We start from the raw sequence: 25,793 nt of genomic DNA, 5'->3' as shown, positions 1-25,793 counted from the left end.
GAGATAAGAGGGAAACATTGAAGAAAAAAGAGTTGTATCTTTAGTGTTCATTTAAACCAGGCATGTCTAAAGGTTGTTTTGGGGGCCAAATCTGGCCCCCGTTGGCAGTTTACTTTCTGGGGTAAAATCCTACAAAACCTCAACAACTTTGGGCGGCCCTCTCGGCCCTTCACTTCATCAAATCTGGCCCTCTTTGAAAAAAGTTTGGACACCACTGATTTTAAACCAACACTTGAGAAACCTTTTCAGTCCAAAGGCTGCATTCCCTTTCGGCTGATGTTCAAAGGGCCACATACCAGTGATGGGAGGACCAGATACAAAACATGGGTGTAACCCCAAGCGAAAGTGGGTGCAGCAATGTGAAAGAGGTCAGAGGTCAGAGGGTTTTTTTAAAAAATAAAGCCTTTTATTAAGGTTTATAGAAAAAAATACAAACTTAATATCGTTTCCCATTTTTAACCAAACCAAGATTTTTATCTAAATACAATAAAAAGGGGGAGGGAAGAAAAGAGAGAGAGAGAGAGAGAGAGAGAGAGAGAGAGAGAGAGAGAGAGAGAGAGAGAAAGAAAGAAAGAAAGAAAGAAAGAAAGAAAGAAAGAAAGAAAGAAAAGAAGTTAAAAGAGAAAGATAGAAAAAAATATTCAGAAAGTAAAGAACTTCCTATTCTTCATCTGTCTGCTATATTGGTATATAAAAACAATACTCACTTCATTCAATCCAACACCCAACAAAGCCACTTTCTATAAATAAACATTAACTTTAATCCTCAAATCCAAATATCTTTATTTCATTTTCTTCTTCACGCAAATATATATATAAATAAATAAACTCCGTAGCCAAGACTCTCATCTCCAGAACCAAACGCCTGGCTGACAAAGACCACTTGACAACTGAGTTACAGAATCTCTCAAATGTGTTAATTGCCAATGGATACCAGCAAAACAGGGTTACGAAGCTAATCCAAAAAGAAACACCCCCCAAAAACCAAGACACAGAAGAAAACAATGGCATGGCCCTCCTTCCTTATATCAAGGGCACTACAGATAAAATTAGCAAAATCCTCCATAAACACAATATCAAAGCAGCCTTTTGCACCAACCAAAAAATAGCCAATATCCTCAGAAACCCCAAGGATAAAATCCAGTTGGAAAACCAAGGGGTCTATGAAATACCCTGCAAAGTCTGCCCAGCCACGTACATTGGACAAACAAACAGACGAATAAATGCACGTATCGCAGAACACAAGAATGCCGTCAAAAAAGAAGAAAAAACTTCCTCTCTTTTCCAACACATGAAAGAAACAGGACACGAAATTAATTTTGCAGATTCCAAATTGCTCTTTAACATGGAACATCACCACAAGAGAATAATCATGGAAGCCATCGAGATAGAGAAACACCCTCACAACATGAACAAGCGTGACGACACATCCCGCTTGCCAGACATCTGGAAATTAGCCCTCCCCACAAAAACTGACACCAGATCCAGAGGCACACAGAACGCCATCACCAATCAACCACACCAGACCCAAACCCAGACCCTCTCCACAGATAAATTACAGACACCATCCAGTAGCCAAACCATGGTGGCACCTCCGGATGCTGCACCCCCCTGCAATCCCTACACAGATCTGGCTGACACAGGCCACAAAACCACAGCTCGCCCCTATACACGAAGCCAAGCCAGAGCACAACTAAGTGCAGTACAGCCATCTTCTCAGAAAAACTCTTCACAAAGTTCAAGAGGTCAAGACACAAAGACTTTAGCAACTAATCCACACCTAATGACCCACCTAAGTGGTACTCAGGATATCACTCAAGAAATCACTCAAGATATCCCTCAAGTAATTAAGGAACAAAAGAAGAAAAGGCACACTAGCCTGGGAACTTCCTCTCTGCCCAGAACATTGGAGGCTATACACCACACCCCCTCAACAGTATTTATAGGAACTCAAACACTGAGATCCTGCTCTGTTCCAGTAACAAGAAGCCGAAAGCACCAGCCTGAAGATGACGAGTGAGACCTCGTCGAAACGTCGCCTAGACACCCCAACTTTTACACGGGAAGACACCCGAGGACACCAAAACCTGCATTCCTGTACCCGTGAAAATCTACGAAAGCATATATATATATATATATATATATATATATATATGAGAGGTTTCCAGTCTTTAACAAATGTTAACAATGACTATTTTCTGATTAAACATGTTAATTTTGCCATCTCCACCAAGTCTGTTAGTTTCTATATACACACACACTAATTTCTATCCAAGCAAGCAAGAGGAATTATCCCAGGTCAGGAACACATTCCAGCCAAGCAAAAGCAAGGCATGGAGCATACCCAGTGAGAAGTTGTGGCCGGTGGAGGGGCACATCCCAAGGGGCAGCATAGAGAGGCCTGTGTTCAGCCCCTGGGAACAAAGTTTCCCAAATATAAAGCCATCCATATGGCAGAAGGCAGAGTATTGCATATGAATGGAACACACAGAGTGGAGGGATGATGACTATAAACAGAACATGTTCCTATGAGTTGGTGAGTTGAAGGATACTGACAGAAAAGATGGAACAAGGATTTGATAATAGGTTTGGTTGGCACGCATATTTATGGTATGACAAAACAAAAGTGCATAAAGGATTTGGAAACCACATATTCCGAAGATCTCTATATGAAATATGGGATAGGTATAAAAAACCTATTAGAACATAAAACACCATGGTGGTTGTCACCTTTGGAAGCTATGAGTGTACAAAAGATAAATATGAGTAAAAATTGGGCCACATATGAAAAGTTAGTAAAAGAAGAGGGAAATAATCGGAATATTAAACCTTATGAAGAGGTAAAAGAATATGTAAATGATTGGCACTCCTGCCAAATTAATGAAATTTATAAAGAAGATTTAAAGAAAAATGGATTTGGTTACACTAAGTCAAAATTTGAAATGGAAATATTAAATAACAAATTTAAGACATTGTCAAAAATGTATAAATTGCTGTTGGAATGGCATCTGAAAGATGAAGAGGCTAAGTCGGTTATGATACATTGGGCCAAAGACTCTGGTTATAATATACAGCTAAAAGACTGGGAGAAATTATGGAAAGAAGGAACAAAATTTACTGCATGCAATGCTTTGAAAGAAAATGTAATGAAAATGATGTATAGATGGTATATTACAGAGGTGAAATTAGCTAAAATTTATAAAATAAGTAATAAATGTTGGGAAAGGAAGGCACTTTTGATCATCTGTGGTGGGAATGTAAGAAACTGGGAAATGATTTATAATGAGATGAAAAAGATGTTGAAATATAAATTTATTTTAAAAAACCAGAAGCATTTTTACTTGGTATTGTAGGTACTGACATTAAAATACAAGATAAAAAACTGTTTTTACATGCGACAACTACAGCAAGAGTATTATTGTCACAGAAATGGAAGCAGGAAAAACTACCAACGAAAGAGGAATGGCAGATGAAATTGATGGACTACGCAGAATTGGATAAGATGACAGGGAGAATTCGAAACAAGCAGGACTAGAAATTCTTGAAAGATTGCAGTAAATATCTGAGTTATCTGAAAGACAATTGTAACCAACTGACTATGCTTGTAGGACTACGAGAAGTTTTGTAAGGAGAACTATATGAAATATTGCAGAAAAGATTCATGAGAATGGATTTTAAGTTATGGATTATTAAAAGTAATAGTTAGGATAACAAATGTAAGATTAAGAGATGAGGTTTGAAAATCATTAGACGCGGCTGGTGGAAATCTCAGGCCAAAATGTTGTATAAGATGAGATGAGATGAGATGAGATGTTTGGAAAATATATGTAAAAACTAATAAAAATGTATATAAAAAAAAGAAAATGTGGAACATAGAATAAAAAGAAAGTATTGATGGTCAAGAAGGGGAAGGGCCATAGCTCAGTAGTAGACCATCTACATTGTATGCAGAAGGTCCCAGATTCAGTCTCCAGCATCTCCAGATAGTCCCCATCTGAAACCCTGGGAAGCCACTGCTATTCAGGATAGACAATGCTGAGCTAGGTGGACTTAGGTTCCTATGAGGAAATGCGAGAACTTGAAAGCAGGAGTCAGAAATGATCAAAACCCGAAAGCAGAAGAACACATTATGGGTGGCAATGAGAATAAAACAATTAAATATACAGTGCATTAAGTACATTGGGAGACCTCAAGCATCGTCCAAGCAGACTTCCACAATGGGACTTCCCATTCTTCTCACAAATGCTTCTCCCAGGTGCACAGGGCCTGTGTGGGAGGGAAGGGAAGAAGATCCATGCTGCCAACAGAATTGCATTCCATGGGAAGGCAACCACAGCCGAATACGTAGCATGTTACTGACAACATGAGAGATAACCAATGTTTCAATTCTAACAGGAGAAAGAATTTAAATTTGAACCTGGAGTACCATGTTTTGGTTGAAATCTTGGCAAATGGCTGACAAAGTAAAACTTTTTTTTTAAAAGTATATCTGTAGTATATGAGTCTTATTCACAAACAGCGCAAAGCAGAACACACATTCCACTACAAAGAAATGGCATACCATCTGTCAGTAGGACATGGCACATAGAAATGAATGAAACAGGAAACGGTGGCTGTCACATTTTGTGGCAGGGCATAAGAATGGTAATACATGGTAGTACTCAAATCCATTAACTTGAAATATTATTGCCAATTTTCAGTGGCATGGAGTAAGTGGCTGAAGGACTGCAGCCTTAAAGACAAGTGCTGGTGACACAGAAAGCCGTTCCAGGAATTCATTATTTCTGAAACAGAACAGGAGGCAAGTTCCTCAGTGTCTGTAGCAATGCCAAACCACAGAAGGCAGAGAGGGTTTAAGCATTCAGCAAAACAAAGCTGAAGATGTCAATTAATTGCACAGCCTATTTCTATGCATAAAATCAAAACACAACTGATAAATCAGCTACATGAAAATGAATCTGAAAGTTTCAGTGATGGGTTTGAAACGAACCGCAACAGAATGATTATTTTTTTAATCAAGTTATTTCAAGAAATCAGAAATAGGAAAAAGCAACTCATTTTAATTTGGCCATGGCCATGGTCACCCAACTTAACACATTAAGACTGCTGTCCTATACACCATGAGTTGGAAAGGCTGGTCAGGAAGGCTTCCATGCACAGCTGCCTGGCTGCTGTATATAATAATTGTTTTTTTGGATCATTTAGGGCCAATTCAAGCACAGCCTTTTCCCTCCAGGATACAGCCTTTACACTAAGGCTGCTCATCTCAACTGCACAGCAGCAGTCTTTTAAAAGCATTCCTCCTGAGGGAAATACGTGTAAATAATTGCACTGGAGTTTAAACTTATACAGTGGTACTTTGGTTTAAGAACAATCTGGTTTAAAAACAATTTGGTTTACAAACTCCGCAAAACCAGAAAAAGTGTCCCGGTTTGAGAACTTTACCTCAGTCTAAGAATCCGAACGGTGGAAGGGAACCGGCGGCAGGAGGCCTCATTAGGGAAAGTGCGCCTCAGTTTAAGAATGGTTTTGGTTTCAGAACAGACTTCCGGAACAGATTAAGTTTGTAAACCGAGGTACCACTGTAATTTGGTACAGCAGGAAATGGTCGCTTTGTTCCTCACACATGTTACCATGTAACACATAGGTTTATGTTTATTTAATTATTCATTAAATTTCTATACAGCCCTTCATCCAAGGATCACAAGGCAGTTTACAACATAAAAATACAAAAATGTACAACAGAATAACAAACAAAAACAGTAACACACACATCCCTGCAAAGGACAGATTACTGGATTACTGGATTTGTCTTGATGGCACACAACTAAAAAAAAGGATACACTACCTAATACATGTACCCCCAAAAATGATGCGCAGCAACAAGTTGCATGGATTTTCTTCTGCTCTAGACAGACACCAGTTGCCACAGCAACTGATTGCTTGCAACTTTTCTATAAAGTCAGGCAAGATTGGCCATACTGGTAGAAAAGAGCTGCGTACTTTTTAAATATTCTGAACACACTTTTAAGTTCATATATAGATGTCATTTTACTCTGTTAAGAAAGCATCCTCGCCAATGTGCTGAAGAGGGTGTAACACAGTTGGTATGACATTCCATAAGTGTGAACATATGTGAACACGTGCAGCCATTCTGGGAAAGAGCATTTATAGAAATAAGCAATATTACAAACTAGCAGGTACACTGTAATCCAAGTCTGGGTTTACTGGCAATATTCAAAGAAGACCAGCTCAATTTACAATACAAGGAACTTACTACTTTTCTCTCAGTGGCAGCATGACTCCCAACATGGCACACAGAATTGGAAAGGACTTGAACATCTACAAATCACATGATAGAGACAGACTGTATGGACAATTGCTATAACAGAAAAACTGACAAAAAGGGTGCACACCTTGGAACAGCACACATGATGCGGATGACTTTGTTGAAATATATGGTAGCCGTTCATAAGATTTTCTAACAAACATTCCAGCAACTAGCATCCACAGAGTTCACAAACACGGTTGTGGCAGGACATGATAAATTGATCATCTGTCCCAGAAAGGAGTGGGGTGGTACAAAGAAGAACTTTGTGTTGTGATTATAATTTGTTGAAAACCAATAACAATCTCTGTTAAAATATTTATATATTGAATGCATCTACTGTGTCATCATTCTTGTTTCTCCTTCCAACAGTGCTATAAAATGCATCCAAATTTGTTATACACTGTGGCTATTTTAACAATAGCCTGCTGCAGAGTGTTTTGCTTTAGCTACCAAATTTTTAGATGAAATTGCCTCTTACTCTGAACCCCAGTTCCCAAAAAGTAAACTGCAAACAGATACAATTCTTGTGATACTATTATAGATATTGGGGTGGGACGAGAGAGATGTGCATTTAAGCATTTATCTGTCCTAGAGATGCCATCTAACTATTGCAATGTGGTTGTAATTCCTTTATTGGGGTTTCCATCTTCTTCTAAATAAAAATTTGTCATTATTTCTGCTGTCCCATCAATACCTTCAAAACTAAACTATCCTGATGACTGAATTATGGATTTACAGCTTACTAGTTATGGACAAACTTAGCCTGAGCAAACAAAAGCTGTCTGATATGTTTCTACACACACACACACACACACACACACACACCCCATAACAACTTATTGGACCCTATACAGACAAAGTTAAAAGCATTTAAGAGAGATCAACAGGCAAAAGCATTACTTATGCTGTTGAAATAGGTGAGCATCTGAATACCATGTTCCATCTGCATGGTGATGTTTATCCAAGCGCTTCTGAATAGGCTGAAAGCATCTTTGGAAGCAAGTGGGCAACAGATCAGGCCTCCAAAAAATGAATCACCCACTGCTACTGCCTCTGCAATGGGGCAAGGACAGCTATGGCACAATCCTTGGAGGTCAGATCTGCTTCCCCTAGGCAGCTCCACAATGCTGCCTCTACAGTGGCCTCCTGGCTAATAGGAGATGCTTTGTCTCCAGGGAGAGACCATCAGCAGTACCTCCTGTTCGCCAAGAGGCTGCTGTGCAATGAAACCTCTAGAGCAGTGTTTCCCAACCTTGGGCCTCCAGCTGTTTTTGAACTACAATTCCCATCATCCCTGACCACTGGTCTTGCTAGCTAGGGATGATGGGAGTTGTAGTCCAAAAACAGCTGGAGGCCCAAGGTTGGGAAACACTGCTCTAGAGACCTCTTGGTGAATTGGAGGCACTGCTGGTCTTTTCCCAACACTAGAGGATGCCCTCTGGAGTCTCTTGGGCTCTGCACCCACCTGGCATGATTCAGAGTAGGCCCCTTTCCCTGCAGTGATGGACTTTGATCCCCACTTCAACTGTCGGGTAAGGTTGCTTTGATTCCCACCCCGTTCTCACTCATTCCTTCTTCCCAGTTCACCTCCAATGCCGAAATGTTTTGGGCCAGCCGTGTTCCAGGCCTTTGCAAATCAACATTAGGCTGTTCTGGCATTTAGAAGAACAATTTATCTGTGTCACATATATTACAGTATATAGCCATCAGCAGGCAGCACCAACCACACTGGTCTCTCTCTCTCTCCTAGCACACAAGACATCCTGTGAACAGTCAAACTCTTGTTAATGAGACTGCTAAACTAGGTAAAAAAAATATATTCCAGTTAATTCACTTAAATCTAATTGATTTGACACAATGTGGTGGACTCACATGGCTGAAAGGAGGCAAGAGATGCACTCTAAAACAAAACGCGTAACTTTCTTTCCGTCTCTCTCAAGAATTATTCCCTAATAAGTTCAATAAGCAATATCTGCGTTGCAGGGGGTTGTTTGTTTTAAATCTCCAACGCTTTCGTCCTCCCTGCATCCACAGATGCTACAGCTTTGGTGCTGGTGTGTTTCTTTTAAATAAATAAATAAATAAATAAATAAATAAATAAATAAATAAATAAATAAATGAGAAAGTGTATCATGGCACCTGACTCAGGATAATCCTTCATGTATCAGATGAAGTGGAAGGTAGTTTACACAGAAGCATGTAACATAATAAATTAGTTAGTTTTTATGGTGTCACAAGACACTCTTGATCTTTTTACTGCAACAGCTACCCCTCTGGAAAAAGAAAAGAAAAGAAAGGTCACAGACCCTTCTACCGTTCATCCTAAAATGAAGAAGAAAAAAATGCAGAAAAAATTGCCCTCTCCATAATAGTCCAAGCATGTTTTAAACAGAGCTCAGTGAGTCTTTCCAAGTAAGTATGAACAGGACTGAAGCTTCCACCGATTGTATCCAATGAAATAAAACCAAACTGACATTTTCTTTTCTTTTCTCCCCCCATGGAAGGGATGCAGGTACACCATTTTTAAGTCTACATAGTAATAATCTTCTTCTTTTTTTACCAAAGTGGAAAAGATTAAAAGCTGTATATTAAAAATAATAAATAAAAACCAGAGCAAATGGGGATTAGTAGTAAAGCCTTTCAAAGCAGTTTTCAGCCTTCATTGTATTCTTCATAAATAAGAAATTGATTTTTTTTAAAAACGCAGCTGCTCAAGTTATATTTTACCAACGCATGACGATTCCACTAAACGGATAGTCAAACCACAAAACGACTTGAAGTCTAAGAACAAACCCTGATCTTGACAACAGTGGCAAAAAAACCCCCCACTGGTATATTAAGCACAGGGGCAGGATCTGTAAATAAAAGTACCGAAATTGTTCTCCAAAAGAAGGGGGGCGGGCGAGAGAAAGCAACACTAAAATATTCACATTTAACCTTGAGCACAGCAGAAACATCGCTCTGGTTTAAGTCAACCAACAGTTAGCAGAATGCTTGAAAGGTTCACCCATCGAGACCTACGATTCTGACAACCACAAAAACCCATCATCGCTGAAGGGGAAAACCAAGTTCAGCTTTACCGAGCCTAATAACCTACATGCGAAAGCCATGGGGGGCGCACCTCCTCAAGGTGCCCATCATGCCCTTCGTCGTGAGCCCTCGAGCATTTTGCCCTCGTTCCCGGCGCCGCCACCCGCATCCGCAGTGACGAAGAGGCGCACGGAGCCCCAGCCGTCTGGTCTGCCCGTGCGCGCGCAGACAAGATGTCCGAGGACCCCTCTCGCTACTAGAGAGGGCTGGAGAGAAACGGCCCGGGGCATCGAAGCAGTTGTTTAACGCCAGATCGACAGGGAAATTGGGAGTGAGGGGAGGTCGGGGAGGAGATCTGCATGGAGGGGCTTAATAAGGCAACCAGACGCGACTGCACGAATCAGATGGGAGAGGGAGAGAGGGAGATCTCTCCTCCAGCGAGTGTTAAGAGGGGGAAATTGCACAGAGAGATAAGAGGGGGGGAGGAGGAGGGGATCCGGCGAATCCACAAGCAGATGGAAACCCAGGGAAACGGGTGGGAGAAGGTAGGGCGAGAGATGAGACGGGCGGAAAGAGCAGGCAAGATCGCGAGGGGGATAAGGAGACATGGCAGCCGGAGGCTCGCCAGGCAGGGCGCCTCCGAAGGGCTCGGGCGGCCAGCAAGGCGCAGGCGGTGAGGCACGTCTCCGCGCCGGGCTTACCTGGCAGTCGCTGCCGGTGACCCCCGGCGGGCAGGCGCAGCTATAGGCAGGCTGAGGCGAGAGGAAAAGCAGCGGCAGGCGGTGAGGCACGGCGGGCAGCTTAGCCAGCGCCGAGGAGCAGGTGCCGTTGTTCCGGCAGGGCTGGCTGAGGCAGGGGTCGGCGGGGCTGTCGAGGGGCGCGGCGGCGGTCGGCCCGGCGAGACAGGCGCGGCGCTGGGCCAGGCTGAGGAGCAGCAGGAGGAGCGGGGCGGCGCGGGGCATGGTGGCGGCTCCCGCGGGCTCCCGGGGCGAAGGCGAAAAGAGAGCCCGGGTCTCGGTTCTCCGGCTCCCGGAGAGAAGAAGTCGAGGCGCAGGAGACGCCTCAGCTGCTGCCCGGCTCTGGCAACGCGCGGGCGGAGACTGGGGAGGGAGTGGCCGGCATGGAGAAGCGGCAGCGGCGGCGGCAGCCGGAAGAGGGCGCTCCCGCCGAACGCAGCGCCGCCAAGAGCGCACTGGCGCTATGAGGGGCGCAGGGCGGGGACGCGCGCGCGCGCCCACGGGCAAGCTGGGTCCTTGGTGGGAGAGGTCACCTCCTGGGCGCCATTAGGCCACTGAGGGGTAATAGGACGACAAGGGCCAGCTGGGCAGGATTCAAATCCTCAGCCTGCTTGTTGGGTGACCTTGGAGCCAGAGTCCACCTCACAGGGTGGTTGTGACGATGGGGTAGGGCGGGAAGGCGGGAAACCCATGTAAGCTGTTTTGAGCCCTGTGGAGGGAGGGCAGAATAATGAACAACAACAACTCCTCCTCTCCATGAGTACGAGAGTGTGATTTGCAAAGCAGGCTCCATTTCTTCTGGCTGTCCTTGGCTGCTGTGCCTCTTTCGTCGGAAGAGCGAGGAGCTCTGTGGGCCTCGTGGGCTTCAGGTGGGCGCACGAAGGAACCAGCTGGTGCGCCTAGAGAAGAGGCAGGAAAGGGGGAGCCCGGAGGCTTCTTCCTGAGGACATCCGGCGCCTGCTTCTGAGTTGTAGCCCATCCTAAAGCGGCCGTGAAACACGCAAACACACGCGCGTGGACGTTTCCCTGTCCCTTAACAGCAGCGGGATTCATGCCTCACAGAATATGGTGTCCTTGTCCCCAGCGAATTTGAAAAGGTGTGACTGGTTTGCATTCTCAGTCAGTCAGGGTCTAAGAAAGAAAAATAAATCCTATGTATGTATAAATCCTTCAGTTCTCAGACCGTGGATCGTCCTGTAGCTAAAAAGTCGACACCATACACCTTCGAAAGGAAAGTTGTTGCGGGGTTTGGGGAACCTCAGTGATTTGCAGAAGTACATAATAATCTCCTCGGGGTGGGGGAGTGGAGATGGAGCCCCAAACAGATTTCAGAAGATTAGTTATGCTCAGTGAACAGAATGCTGACTGTTGTGGGGGATGAAAGGAGTAATGAAGTTAATTCGAGGCGCGATTATTGCTGGTTGAAAACGAGTATCTTGAGAAAGAGTGTGGCCGGCTGGAACCCCGATCAGAATGCATTCTGCACGCCATCGTTTTGACCCACTTGTTATCTGCGTAATCGCCAGCTGCCAGCACTATGTCTCCTTGTCACTCTCGAAACAAGTCAAAATAAAATGAAGCTGGACATCAGTTGAGTTGCACCAGTAGGGTAACCAAACATAGGCAACGCATTGTTTCCTCTCCTCTCCCACCCCAGGAAAACATCCATCTTTGAATAGAGAAGGAATTGGGTAGTGATAGCAGTTTTCTAATGCATCCCACCCTCTTCAGGAACTGGCTTCAGAAGTGGGCGCAATGGCAACTCCATTTCTGGGGCCATACACTTCTGCTGCCTCACAGGTAGAGGTGGTGGGTTATCCTGCGATTGGTGGGGCAGTGCCCCATTAGCCCTACTGAGCCAGCAAAAGCACAATTGCACACATGTATCATTTTGCGCTAAACGTGGTGCAAGAACAAAGCTACATAAGCTAGCATGTACTCAGAACTGCTGCTTTGCTTGTGGAAACAACATCTGCAGTGGTGATGGGGAGGGGAACTTAGGCAGGAGGAGAGTTGGCGACCTCCCCAGCCAGCATTCATTCTGCCACTGTGAAAGGAGGGCTGGCGCCGTTTCTCCAGATCAAATATTGGCCTCTGCTCACCAGGATGGAGAAACTGGCGGTAAGTGGGTGATGGAAATAGATGGCAAGAACTGGAGTAGTTGACATATGGTAGGTAGCATGGAAGAGAGGTCAGCCCTCTGCAAAATGTAATGAGCATTTAAGTATTTATAGGGAGGAGCTGTAGCTCAATGGTAGAGCACCTGCCTGGCAACGCAGAAGGCCCCAGGTTTAATCTGTAGCCTAAATAATTAGGTAGCAGGTGCTGGTCAAGACCTCTGCCTGAAATTTTGGTGAACCACTACTGGTTAGACAATACTGAGTGCAGTGATCTAAGGCAGCTTCATATTGCCAGCTTTTATATAAAATAGCAACTTCCCGGTATTGTGTGTGACGGCAACTGAAAGTGTTGCCTGAATTAAGCCAAACTGATTGCTCAGATTGAATTTGTTACTAGACTAATCACAGTCTAGTCTAATCAAGTTGATGTGAAGGGCAATGCATTTTTCCATTACAGTACTTCTCAAAGTCTTCCAGTCCTTGTATGCCGAGTTTTCACTTGGTGCCACACTGACTCCCTCTACTGGCCTTACAGTTCATATTATTATTAGTAATAATAGTAGTAGTAGTATTTATTTTGTTCTTTGCCTGCCCTTCACCAGAAGGTCCCAGGGCAGCTTACAGAGTATAAACATAATGCAATTAAACACTTAAAAAGTACCCTGCCCATAATTCCAAAATAATAATTCCATACAAAATATTACAGGGAGGCAGAAAAATCAAGTTACTCAGTTTTCAACTTTGTATTCACATGCCCATGAACCCCAAGCCTCTTTCTCTGTGCTATTGAGTACCATCACAATTTCTGGCAATGTTATGATATCAATATGTACAGACACACAGGGTCCCAAAGACACAGTCTCCCTTCTGGACATGAAGTCTTAAATGTAGAATTTCACTGAGGGTGAAATTCTATATGAAGATAGCCTCAAAATAGAACAATTAAAACAGCAGAGGTTTTGTTTTGTTTTACTACTAGTATTTAGGTACAACTTCTGATTTCCAAAAGGGCTTCCCGTTTCTCTTAACAGCATTCACCATCAGAACAGTGTTGCTTTCTTTTTTCATCTAAAGAAGGAAAGCAGAGGGAGAGGGGCTTGCCAAAACCACATTATCACTCCATGGCAAAAGTGAAATCTGAATCCAGGTCCAGACTTCCCCATCCAGGTCCTCTGTCCACTAAACCACATTTGATGGGAAGGAGAATTGTTCTCTCGTGTCTTCCCAGGCTCTCGAAGACACATTTGTTTATGCCAAGCGGAACCCCAAGCAACCACAAACACTCAATTGTGCTTTCACACACATACTTCTAATAAATATATTAATTTGTGGGTACGAATAAATATGAGCAATAGAAGATATATTGGGATATACTGGTAGATCTCTGAGTGATTTGCAGTAGAATTTGCCTCCCAACCCTTTGACAACAGTAGCTACAAAAAAAGGGATGAATTCCTCCCCCTTCTAAATTTGTCTGTTTATTCATTCATTGATTAAATGTACTGGTATATGTCACCCTTCTTCCCAAAGGAGCCCAGGGCTGCATGAAATTAATAAAATTTAGGAGGAAAATCAGGACTGGATTTGTGTGCGACAGGACTATGAATTCAGTTCTGCTCAGAGGCACCCTATTCTTTAACTCTTAGAGCAGGTCCCTGCTCACATGCTAGCCACTATTTTGCAGCTCACTCTGCTTTTAGATTCCTGGTTCTAGTAACGTAAAAATAAAAATTAAGTCGATCCGTCCAGGCTTCCTCTGCAGCAGTGTCAGGCAGATTTCAGGCTTGCCTGAACTACTTTATTTTTTAGTGGGAGATAAATGAACTCAACAAAACCCTCAGGGGAACAAATCCACTATTTGTCATGAATTGCTATTGCACAGCCCTCAGCAGGCCAGTGTGATGCATTACAGACTAAGGGTCCACATGAAACTATGCCTTCACAACTATTACAGAGCTACTGGTTTAAAAAGGCATAGTGAGAACAGGACACCAGTCATCTTCTCAAACTTTTCTATATAGAGACTATTGCTTGTCCTTGAAAGCTATATGGCAGCCGTAACCTTGAAACATGGAACCGCGTCTCACTGCAAGGAAAGTGTGTATTGAATTTCTGCCTGCATTGTTTATCAAGAAGTAAATATGATCTGAACATACCTCCAATCTGTAATATTACAGGTGAGCATACATGTGTCATTTCAAGATGTGAAGGAACACTTCACAGAAAGCCCATGTGATGCAGTGGTTAAAGTGTTGGACCTAGGACCTGGGTTCAAAACACTCCCTGGGCGACCTTGGACTATTGATCCATGTAAGAAACATCACAGGGTCATTGTGAAGTTAAATTGGAGAGAAGAACCCTGTATGACATATGATCTCCTAGTAGAAAAAATGGGATGTAACATAGCTGTAACTTCCAGTCCCAGAAAACAATTTCAGCTGTGTCCCTTCACTTCCTATAATTGTTTCATCTTTCTTTGAAAGGTGGGCACTAGAAGTTATCTAGTGAGTATGGATGTAGCCTGAATGCCTCAATTCTCTTAAGCAAAAGGGCTTTGAACAAAATGTTCTGCATCACTTGAACAACAACCTCATGCCCACTTACTAGCACGTAAGCCCCATTGAACTTAGTGGAACTTAAAGGTAAAGGTTAAGGTACCCCTGACCATTAGGTCCAGTCGTGGACGACTCTGGGGTTGCGGCGCTCATCTCGCTCTATAGGCTGAGGGAGCCGGTGTTTGTTCACAGGCAGCTTCCAGGTCATGTGGCCAGCATAATTAAGCTGCTTCTAGCGAACCAGAACAGTGCACGGAAACGCCGTTTACCTTCCCACCAGAGCGGTACCTATTTATCTACTTGCACTTTGACGTGCTTTCGAGCTGCTAGATTGGCAGTAGTTGGGACTGAGCAACGGGAGCTCACCCCGTCGCGGAGATTTGAACCACCAACCTTCTGATCAGCCAGCCCTAGGCTCTGTGTTTTAACCCACAGCGCCCCCGCCTTTTCAGCCCTAGCCCCATCCCACAACCAACAGAAATGTTGAATATTGAGGAGGGTTCAAGGGGCAGAGTGGGATGGGGTAACTAGAGAGAGAAGCACAGAAATGTGAGTAGCTGTAACACCTTGTTACTCTGCCTCACTGTCTTGCCAGCTTGGGAAGAGCAAAAGAGCTTCACCTCCCCACCCTCAGTCAGGTCCAGCTGAGCAACAGCCTGTCCCAGGCCATTGCTTTAAGAGCAGCAAAAGCCTCTGGGAAGAGAGAAGAGGGCTTGAGGAGGCAGAATCTTTTAATAATTTCATAAGTTATGTGATCTTGTTGCTCAATTCAATCTTCCCACATGGTTTTGTTTTTTTTAATGTATTGTGGTATTTTATGTACTGTAACTTTGCTGCTATTTTTATTTATTATAATTTAGGAATGATTTATTGTAATGATCGAGAGTGAATTTCTGTTTAATTATTATCTGCTGATATTCTAAGAGTTTGTTAATAATTATATTCTAATGAATTATTGACTATTATATTAACTCTTTTAAAAATTAGGACTTACAAAAAAAGAACTCACTGGACTGTCTTCCCATTCATGTGGGTGGAAGTGCCATTGGCTTCAACAGATCTTACACACAGTGTAAAAACATGCACAGGACAAAGCTACATAAAGCACTCTTGGGATCAGTTGTAACAAAGCCACGACCAATCTGTCTTCTGGCAAGAAAGGCTATTGGCTTTCCAAACTGCATCACATCCTATCGACAATGCTGCTTTGATTGACAAAGTCACATGACAAAGAGGCAACGTACCTTTCCTGGATACTGAGATAAAATTATACACATATATCTTTACATTGAGTGCTTTGTTTTTATTTCCCAGAGTTCTCATTACTTGAGCAAAAGATGCACACGCACACACACACACACATTAATATATGGCTCCTCACCTCAGGGAACAATTTGGCTGCATTTTCTGCTGTTGTTTTTATAGACCCACAAACATTTTAAATCAGCACATAAAGCAGAAATAAGGAACCAGATGCAAGTGAGTGGTTTTGCATTCTTTTGCTGTAATCAGTTAATTTGTTAGCAACGTACACGGCCCAATACTGACAGCTATTAAGGAAAATAAACACTGAGGAAAACATGGCTTAATTGTTCTGATTGTGCTAGAGCAGTCCCTTTAATGTATCTCGTGCCTGACCAATATTATTAATAATTTCGATTTAGAAATGGCACTAACTGTAAAGCTGTAATATTTGCAGTGAGCACATTCTGCGATTCCCCAGGAGCCCAGAGTTATGCTCTGCTGTGCATATTTGGAATCCATATTTAAATCACAGAGTTCTCTCAAAGGAGTTAAATATGCTTTGCACTACTCTTTATATCCCAATGTGGAGTTATTATGGGAAGCAATCTGTGATTAGGTATGCGCGCGTGCATGTTTCGTGAACAGGGAAATCCAGGGGATTTTAAAATATCTTTATTTGCTATTTATCCAAAACAGAATGATCTCCTCTAATTCTTTCAGCTACTCGGATATGGATAATCCTCAGATATAAGGTTGAGTAAGACTGTCGGTGATTCAAGCTGCACTAATAAGCTATTAGGCTAACGATGCATTTCAAACCCAAGCAAGGGTAAATAAAGGGAAAAACTTGACTCCCTGTTGCATATAGGATGAATAATATGTTCACGGGTAATTGGCTAAAATAGCATTTATGTATACGCACTATTAAAGAGATATTCTACTTAAGACTCAATCTTGCAAGTGGAAATTCAGTTAAATACTGCTGAGGATACAAAGTAAAGGAAGGAACCATAGGAGCTATTGACAAGTTGGCATTTAATACATTTTACTTTGTTACCTTATAGCAGGGATGGGGAACCTAAAACCTCCCAGTTGTTGCTGGACTACAACTCCCATCATCCCTGACCTTGGAGCGCGATGCCTGGGATTTATGGGAGCTGGAGTCCAACAATGTATGGATGGCCACAGGCTCTCCACCCCTCCCTGGCCTAGAATGGTCTCTGATAAATGTTGACCTCCCTGCCCCAAACAGGTGCCCGTGCACATGTAGAACTGTTGACTTTGTAAGATTTGTTTCACGCTCTTCAGCAGCTTAAACATAACTTCTGTGTTCCTATAGTCAATTGAAGCTATCAAGAGTTTCATGGTAATTTTTAATAAACCAAATAATAGTTCACTAGTACGCATGAACACGTACACATTACAGTATTTATTTTCTATCAAGTGCTTAAATCCTTATTTTTCCTCATTGCTTTCCCCCACTTTCTGTAGGGAAGATTCCCAATGTTCTCAGTTCACAGAAACAGCAAAGCATTCTGTTCTGATAGACTTACAGTAATCATCTCAGACCTTATAGCCCCGTTTCCAGTAAAACACAGAATGACACATCCTTCACACAAAAATGAGTGGTACGTTGTATGTGTGTTGAATGACAAACAAGGGGTTATAATTTCAGGTCTATAGTATAGCGAAGTGGAACTATCTGCCAGTAAGATTTAACAAGCCGTCTGGGCCAAGTAGGAAACAACGGGTTGCAGTCAATGTAGCCCTTTGTGCAAATGGAACAACTTCCACTGCGCAACAGTTAAGTTCCACTGAACTCAATAGGATTTGCTTATAGGTAGACATGCAGAGGATTGCACTGTTCATCATGAACATGAAAGAGCGATCACCTTGTAAAGTGGGTTTGTTAAAAAACTGCTTTGCAACTTTTTGGGGCTGTATCTGGTGGTCTCTTGCAGCTAGAATAAGGGCTCTTGCAGTGTCAGGAGCAAGCCAGCAGTAAATCACACTGTTGCAACTGGAGTTAACTATTAGCAAAAACATGATCAGCACAGGAGTGCCAGGCCTACTGAGCACAGCAACTCATCTCCGCTAGGTCTTGCCCCCATGAACCAGTTGCTGAGACTGAAGGTCCCTCTGCCCTCTTAATGCCTCTTCTTGTTCTGGAAGACCAGAGAGAAGGGGAGCTTGTCACAACGGGGGACGGGGGGGACGGGGACTCCCATGCCTCTTCACCAGCCTGACTCATCTCTGCCTCTTGACCTCCCTCATTGCACTTTCCTGCTTCAGCTTCTGCTTCTCATTCCGGACTTCTCTGTGCCACAGCCCTGTTACCTCTTCAGTTTCAGACACCTCCTCCTTTCAGTCCTCTCTATGTTGTCTCACCATCATTCCCCTGGCTTTGAGCCTTCTTCCCCTGGGGGTTCCCCAACTGGTTCCTCCCACCATTCCTCTGTGTCCAACCAGTCCATGACATGTACAGTGGTACCTCAGGTTAAGTAATTCATTCCGGAGGTCCGTACCTAACCTGAAACTGTTCTTAACCTGAAGCACCTCTTTAGCTAATGGGGCCTCCTGCTGCCGCTGCGCCACCGGAGCACGATTTCTGTTCTCATCCTGAAGCAAAGTTCTTAACCTGAAGCAAAGTTCTTAACCCAAGGTAATATTTCTGGGTTAGCGGAGTCTGTAACCTGAAGCGTATGTAACCTGAAGCGTATGTAACCCAAGGTACCACTGTACTGTACTAGCAGACGGATGAATTTTAATGTTGCACAACAGAGGATTCCACTGAAACATTTGTGCTCATTGTGCAACAGATTGCACAAATCTGGTGTGCAATGGTTACCAGAAACCTGCAATCTCTTACACAATTAAGATTCTGCTGCTGTAAAGTGTTTGGCCAGTGAAACAAGATTACCACTGAAAGTCTCTAATTTAGCACTATATTAAATACAACTGAGATTCATGCATTGCAGGGGATTGGAATTGATGGCCCTTGGGTTCCTTCCGACTCTTAAGATTCTATGAACTTTTAAAATTTAGAAAATAGTGCTTTCCCTTCTGTTCTGCTATCATTCCATTTCAGAATTATTTTACAAACTAAGTGTCTCTCATGTTTCTGTCATGTACGTTAGACAAGACAGTACACTCTAAAATTAAAGGATTCGCTGAGAAGAAAGAGGCCTTAGAAATGTGGATCGTTGATTGAAGGAACACACAGCAGCTGTTCAGAAAGCCCACTGGCAATTAATAAAAGAACATGGACATATTATATAAAGCACCATTTCTCAATGTGTCCTCAAGGTCACCTCGATTCCAAAGCATTAGGGAAGAAAGGAAGTATTATGAGAAAGGCTGCACAGTAATTAAAACCTCAGAAAAGTTTGAACACAGGAAGTAATGTTATGCAGCTTGTAAAATAAACAAATCTTCAATGGGAAAACAGCAGCACAACAGAAAACTGTTTCTCTTACCTATGAGGCCCATTTTCCTGGCTGCTACTGAGCACTGCTATATAAGAAGTCACTTCCATTAGATAGGCAGCATCAAGATTTCCAAATCCTCTTCTTCAAACCACATGGGTACTGACTGACCCCAATTCTTTCAGCTGCAGGTGGTTCTTGACGGTCTAACCTGTGGGCCATGGGCTGTATACGCCCTAATTTTTTTCAGGACTCCACAATATTAAAAATAAATAAAGCAAAACATTTTGCTCCATGTTGGGCAAAAGATTCCTGCATTGCAGGAAGTTGGACTTAGATGACCCTTGTTGTCCCTTCCAATTCTTATGATTGTTAAAAATGATGACTGCTGCAATTCTGTGATGTCAAGAGATTCTTGTGACCCCCTCCAAATGTGTCCTCAAAAACAAAAAGGATGGTAACACCCACTTTAAACAATTCATCCATACTCATGTTGACATATGGACCCCAGGTGGTTGACCATGGATCAGTGCAGCCCTTGGCTGGAAAAAGGTTTGCCACCCCTGGAGTAATCGAAAGTGGGTAGCCTAGGTGATTTTTATGGATTTGTCCACTTCGATGTTTGAAAGGTGGTACAGTGTAAACTACTTAGGCTGCTGAATTATACCTTTAGAAGACAAAAAAATAACAAGGGTTGCTTTTCCTTAGCTTTTAACATTATCTTAAAATGACCCAGTTCTCGAAACAGGATCACACATTTAGGAACACCAACTCAAGAATCTGGGATTCTTTTGGGGAAAGACCCAAGGAAGGAGAGGTCACAAATGACTAGAACAGTAGCTTAGATAAGTAGAGAAGTGTTGTCACTATTTTCATGGTTAATGCTAAGGGACACACAGACAAGGATTATGTATAGAAGCTTAGTTTCAAGTACTTATTCCACACTGTTCACATGTGTTTGACAAAAAGGTAATGAGGAAATACTAATTGCTGCTACAAACTCAAAGGGCAGAAGCAACAGCTATTTGTTCAGTAAAAATGGATGAATGATTGCAGATACAGAAGTAGACCCATACAGGAATGTTTATTTCAGCATAAGAACCCTGCTATCTGATCAGACTAAAAGGTTGGTACAGCCCAACTCTAGTTTTCAAAAGTTGGAAATGAGCTATGTCTGGAAAACCTACAAAAATGGCATCGTGGAAGTTAATTTCCACCCCAGCCAAGATGTATTAATGAAGTTGCATCACATGAAGTAGGGATGATTTTCAGCTGTGGAAGTAGCATGAATCATGCAGCTGTATTATACAGAAAGTGAGATACTGGACACAGCTCAGCTTTTGTATAGAGCCAGCTTTTTAAAAAAGTAACAAACCTCGGTTCCTACCACTGCAGTGTCACAGATATGCTTTAAAGTGTACTGTCAAAGTCTGAAACTTCAAAACCAGTGGGGTTGTCAAAATGCTTTCAGTTGGAAGGGGTAGAAAGTTTCCGATGTTGTATCCTTTGGCCATTATTAGCAGCAGCCAAATTTAGCAATGCCAATATAAAGTATTTTGCATTCAGCAGATTTACAGGATTCATCTTATAGAATCAGTGTCACACACTTAAGAAAAATGTTCTCACGGGTGTAGCCCTGCTAAATCAGACAAAAAGGCCCAATTCATAGTGGCAACTGGTATCTGCTATTGATATTTAACCAGCAGGTCCCGGGGTAGGCTACAATTATTTAAAGTTCAGAACGTTAGATTAGGTCACAAGAATAGCGCTGCTCCTGAAAGCACACATCTCAATGTGTCAAGAGGCCAGGGTGAAGAGATTTGTCTTCAGCAGACCCAGAAACCTGTATAGTGAAGTTGCATCTGGCAACTTCAGGGAGGGAATTCCACAAGTTGGAGGCTGCTACAGATAAAGCCCTCTTCCAGGTTGCTGCCCCCAAAATCCTGAGAACAGTAGAACTACCAAGCCCTTCCCTTCCATAATTATCATCATTATTTAATTTCTTCATCCAAGGATCATGGGGTAGTTTACAACATAACACGAGATGTAGTGATGGGCACTACCAAACTCCATTCTGGGAGCAGATTCAAGACAGACAAAAAAGTACTTCTCAACATACATGGACAGTTTCATTGGATGGCCTCCGGTTCTAGTATTATGTGGGAAGAAGACTGTCTTCTTTCAGTACTGTGTATAATTTTATGAATTTCTATCCTATCTACCCTTACTTCCCTTTCCTCCTCCAAACTATAGTCATCTCAAATATTGCAGGCTATATGCAAAAGGCAGCTGGTTCTGTACCTTTTGTCCAAGATACCCTTTGGAGGTACCATGACCAGAACTGTGCACAATATTTCAAGTGAAGTCACACCAGACTTCTATAAAGGTATAATGGGCAGCTATTATCGGTCATTTTATTTTTGACCTCTCCCAATGTTCCAACATTGTGTTGCCACTTTTATTGAGCTACCCATCACAACCCCAAGATCCCTTTCCTGCTCGCTAACCGCCAGCTCAGGCCCCATTTGAGTCTAAAAGTTAGGAATTTGCCATGTTGTACATCATTTTACACTTGCTACCATTAAAGTGAATGTGCCATTATACTGCCTATTTGTCTAGTTTGGAAATATGCTTTTGGAGCTCTTCATCAGCTATTTTTGTTTTTCTAAATAACTTGGTATTATCATCAAACATTGCTACTCCCTTCTCACCAGATCATTGATGAGCAAGTCACAGACCCAATAGAGAACATTGGGGGGCACAACCCTCTTACGTTATTCCATTGTGAGAACTGCCCATTCACCGCTTCCTCTTCTTTAACCCAAACTGTGTGTTGCAACATGTTAGTGCAACAACTGCAGTGTCGTGCGAATGCTACCCACTCCTCCCAGGGTTGGAAAGGGGCTAGTTTAACCTCTGGTTCTCTAGTAAAACTGAATTACTGTGTCACAAAATGATGCCTGTCTAAAGAGTGTGTCACCAACATGAAGAGTTTGGAAAGCTCTGCTTTCACCAGTTACCAATTCATAAATCTGGTTGATTTGCATGGTAGTTATTGCTAAATTCATTTTGCTTAGGCAGAATTTCAGTTATTTCTTTTGATTACACCCAGCTTTGCACAAGAGAACGCGGAAGTAGGAGTCAAGGAATCCATCTTCACTGAACTTCAGTAGTTGCTTTCAAGCACTACAGTTCATCAATTAGTCTAGTTTGAGATGAGCATTTTATTCCTGGTAACAGTGATAACCTACAGAAAACTGGTAATATAGCAACTCATAAAAGACTGTTTCTGTAGCATTACTGACCTCTTCAAAGCGGTTATTGTCAATCCTTTTATTAACTGCAGAGATATGTCATTCAGGACACCACAATCAGTGCCCCACATTATGCTCTGGGAAACCAGAGTTTGCAAGCATTTTCTACAAACATCCAGAATGCCAGAGTTAGGCTTCATCACGAGCCATTCCATTAGATACATGTGTTTGTTGCATTTAATACAATCTTTAGCTGCCACCAGCCCCATATCTAAGTGTACAGACATGCTTTTTCTCAAATGGCAGCCCCCCAAGCCGCATGGACTTTCAGGCACTGGATTGCTAGTATAAACTATTTAAATTTAAGAACTACAAGTCAATGAAAGCCAGGTTCTGTAGGGAGACAACATGGGTAAAAAAATATCAATACAGATGATATTTTAATACAAAATATTTTTACATAAGTCAGTCTTTTTAAAATATAGAACCTTAAAAAAAAGAACAAGTTGCTATCAACACACTATAAACACGAGTCTTTTGTGCCAAGTTTTGATAGCGTTATCAGAACAGTTTTTAAATACCAGTCCATACTTTTTAACACTGCCTTTCGGTTTCTACGAAATGCTAGCCATGTTCTGCATGACCAATTGTTATGTCCACTGTGACGCACTTCCATTCAGCTCTAATCTGACAGACTGCTCAGAGTCTTTGCACAAGGATTTCACATTCAGCTTCCCATCACAGTTCAGTGGTGCACAGTATGGCCAGTCCCATTTAATTCAGTGAACATTAACTTAAAAGAGAATGTCAGTTACATGTACTGAAGTACATTGTGTGGTTACAGGTTCTTCGTCTGAAAAGGAAACTTGCTGATGTTTCATAGATATTCTACCCTGATCATCCAACCAAATTAACAGCACTCAAGTGTTTTATTTTGATTTCTCAAAGTTGAATAAAGTAATCTCTGTCAGATTTTCATTTAAGAGATGAACTATACAGGATGTACATCTCGGGAATGTTTTGGAATAGTCTTGTTTTTGAACTCATATAAAAATAAAAGAATACCAGATCTTGCAAACTCTTGTTTTAATGGTAAATCATCCATGACAAGGTGGCTAGCTAGCCAAGGAGAATTAAGATGATTTACTTGCATTGGAATAATTTACACAATTGAACTTATGCATACAGTACAGAACTATGAACAAAAAGGTGAAGCAAACTTTATTTATATTCAGGTAAAAACATTAACCTGATGAAGTAAATTATTGCAGATTTGAGAAATCAGCACAGAAAACAATCGGACAGAGCATTGCTTACATGTGTTTTATCTGTGTCAAAAGAAATGCTGAACTGTTTTGATCCACACCAGTGCTGGGGGGCAAGGTGCTAGGGGAGGGCTTAGGGGACGGAAGAGGACGTACAGGGGGAAAAAACTTAAATCAGGGGGAAAGGATTGAGCAGGGAAGGAAAATACTAATTCGACTTTATAAAAAACTTTACATCAATTCAAAATGCTCTGGCCACACCATAAATATTGGCCAGACCAATCGGTTGTTGAGTTTTTCAACTACACAAGAAAAATCAATTTCATCCTAGCCCACCAGTAAGAGGCTGTTGCCTAAATCACTGTGTGAATGGCTCTAGAGTATTTTCTGGTAAAGATTGTAGCCAATATATCCTACTACTACATTAAACTAAGCTATAAGAAAGATTCTACCTACTTACAAAGGCGGAATTATTGACAATATATTTAATAAAATTAAATTATTTCTTAATTTGAGAAAACATGGACCAGTAAATGCCCATGTCCAAAATGTAACAATTGTTGCAAGTGGAGTACACAGAGAGCCATGTGGATTGCACATCAGACAATACATGAGGGAGGGAAATCAGGGGCAAGTGATGGTACACAGAACTAGTCTACTTAACTAGATGTGCCAATACATGTTTTTCAATTTCTGTACTTATGTACAAAGTTGTCTTTGGGAGGAAAAAACTGCAGACTTGGCTAGATGGATACACACAGCCCAGTATTAAACTGCACAGCAACATTTATTGTTCCAGCCTGAAAAAACATCCCTTTTTAAATTTCACACAGCAAAGCAAGTTAAACTTCACTCATCGATAAATGATAATTTAAAACAAGAACTTGCTAAAGAAACCTTGTCACAACAACTTTAGGGCCTGATCACTTTTAAGTCCATGGGGCCTTTAATGAGTATCAACCTAGTGTCTTTGTTTATAATCTGCAAGCCGTTTTCTACAAGGAGGCGTTACGTTTCCTCGACTCAGATGATACATTTAGAAAAGAATCATGATTCTCTTTTTGCTGTAACAGGCAGACATTGCATTTTTCATTGTGATCAGGAAAGATGGAATGACTGCTGCCCTTCTCTTGCAGCTATCAAGAGTTTTTCACGCATTATCTCAATACTTGAATAGTCTGGCAACTTGAGATAGTTTACACAAGTCATTACTGAGGGTAAGAAGTCATCTGGATTTTCTGTAGACTCAAATGTCTTGCGTACAATTGTAAGTGGAGGATTCAAACTCCGAAAGCCTAAGAAGAAGAAAAACAACGAAGTTCACGACAGATTTAATATTAAGAAAGTTTAAGAGCATTAAGCTATTGGTCTCAGAAAAAGACTGCATTCTTCGTGCTGCTTTCTTTATTACTTAGGTGGATTAACTCAGCCGTGTGAAAACGGAATCCCTCACCCCTGCAAAATCACCTGCTCACTCACTCTTCTAGCATTAAAAGGCTTATGGGCTCCAATGTGTGAAAAGGTTCTTATGTAGCCTGCCTCTGTAGCACTGCAATGTCAGTTGTGCATGTGGTACGCCCTTGTCTAATATAAAGAATCCTAACTCTAGAAGAGGAATCATGACTGTGGTTGTCATAGCTTTTCTTTCACAGAGCAATTCTGGAAGCTGCACACAGATGGCCTCTAACATTAAAGAGGAAGCAGATGTTTTAGCAACAAAAAGGGACAGGCAGCAGCCATGATGGGGCTCCAACCAAGTTTGCATATGCATGATTTCTGCTCCTCTCCCAGTAGCCAAGAACTTAGGCTCTAACGAAGCAAATGCCACAAT

At 42.1% G+C, this 25,793-nt stretch overlaps 2 protein-coding genes across 5 annotated transcripts in view; both read right to left on the bottom strand.

The window, feature by feature from the left end:
* DNER (delta/notch like EGF repeat containing) overlaps window positions 1–10,467 on the bottom strand; it is a 108,896-nt gene extending 98,429 nt beyond the window's left edge. The window contains exon 1 of the mRNA XM_081910656.1: window positions 10,063–10,467. Within this exon, the coding sequence (XP_081766782.1) occupies window positions 10,063–10,323 (261 nt within the window). The 5' untranslated portion in view covers window positions 10,324–10,467. The remainder of the gene's footprint in view (window positions 1–10,062) is intronic.
* Window positions 10,468–23,766: 13,299 nt separating this feature from the next.
* Window positions 23,767–25,793, bottom strand: part of TRIP12 (thyroid hormone receptor interactor 12) — a 69,362-nt gene continuing 67,335 nt past the window's right edge. For all 4 annotated transcript variants that reach the window (XM_081910285.1, XM_081910286.1, XM_081910287.1 and 1 more), the window contains exon 42: window positions 23,767–25,257. In XM_081910285.1, coding sequence (XP_081766411.1) covers window positions 25,061–25,257 — 197 coding nt within the window. In that variant the 3' untranslated portion in view covers window positions 23,767–25,060. The remainder of the gene's footprint in view (window positions 25,258–25,793) is intronic.

Source organism: Podarcis melisellensis, assembly GCF_964234715.1.
Source record: "Podarcis melisellensis genome assembly, chromosome: 5".
Classification (NCBI taxonomy): Eukaryota; Metazoa; Chordata; class Lepidosauria; order Squamata; family Lacertidae; genus Podarcis; species Podarcis melisellensis.
The sequence above is the reverse complement of the archived record's forward strand: the minus strand, read 5'-3'. Positions and strand labels throughout refer to the sequence as shown.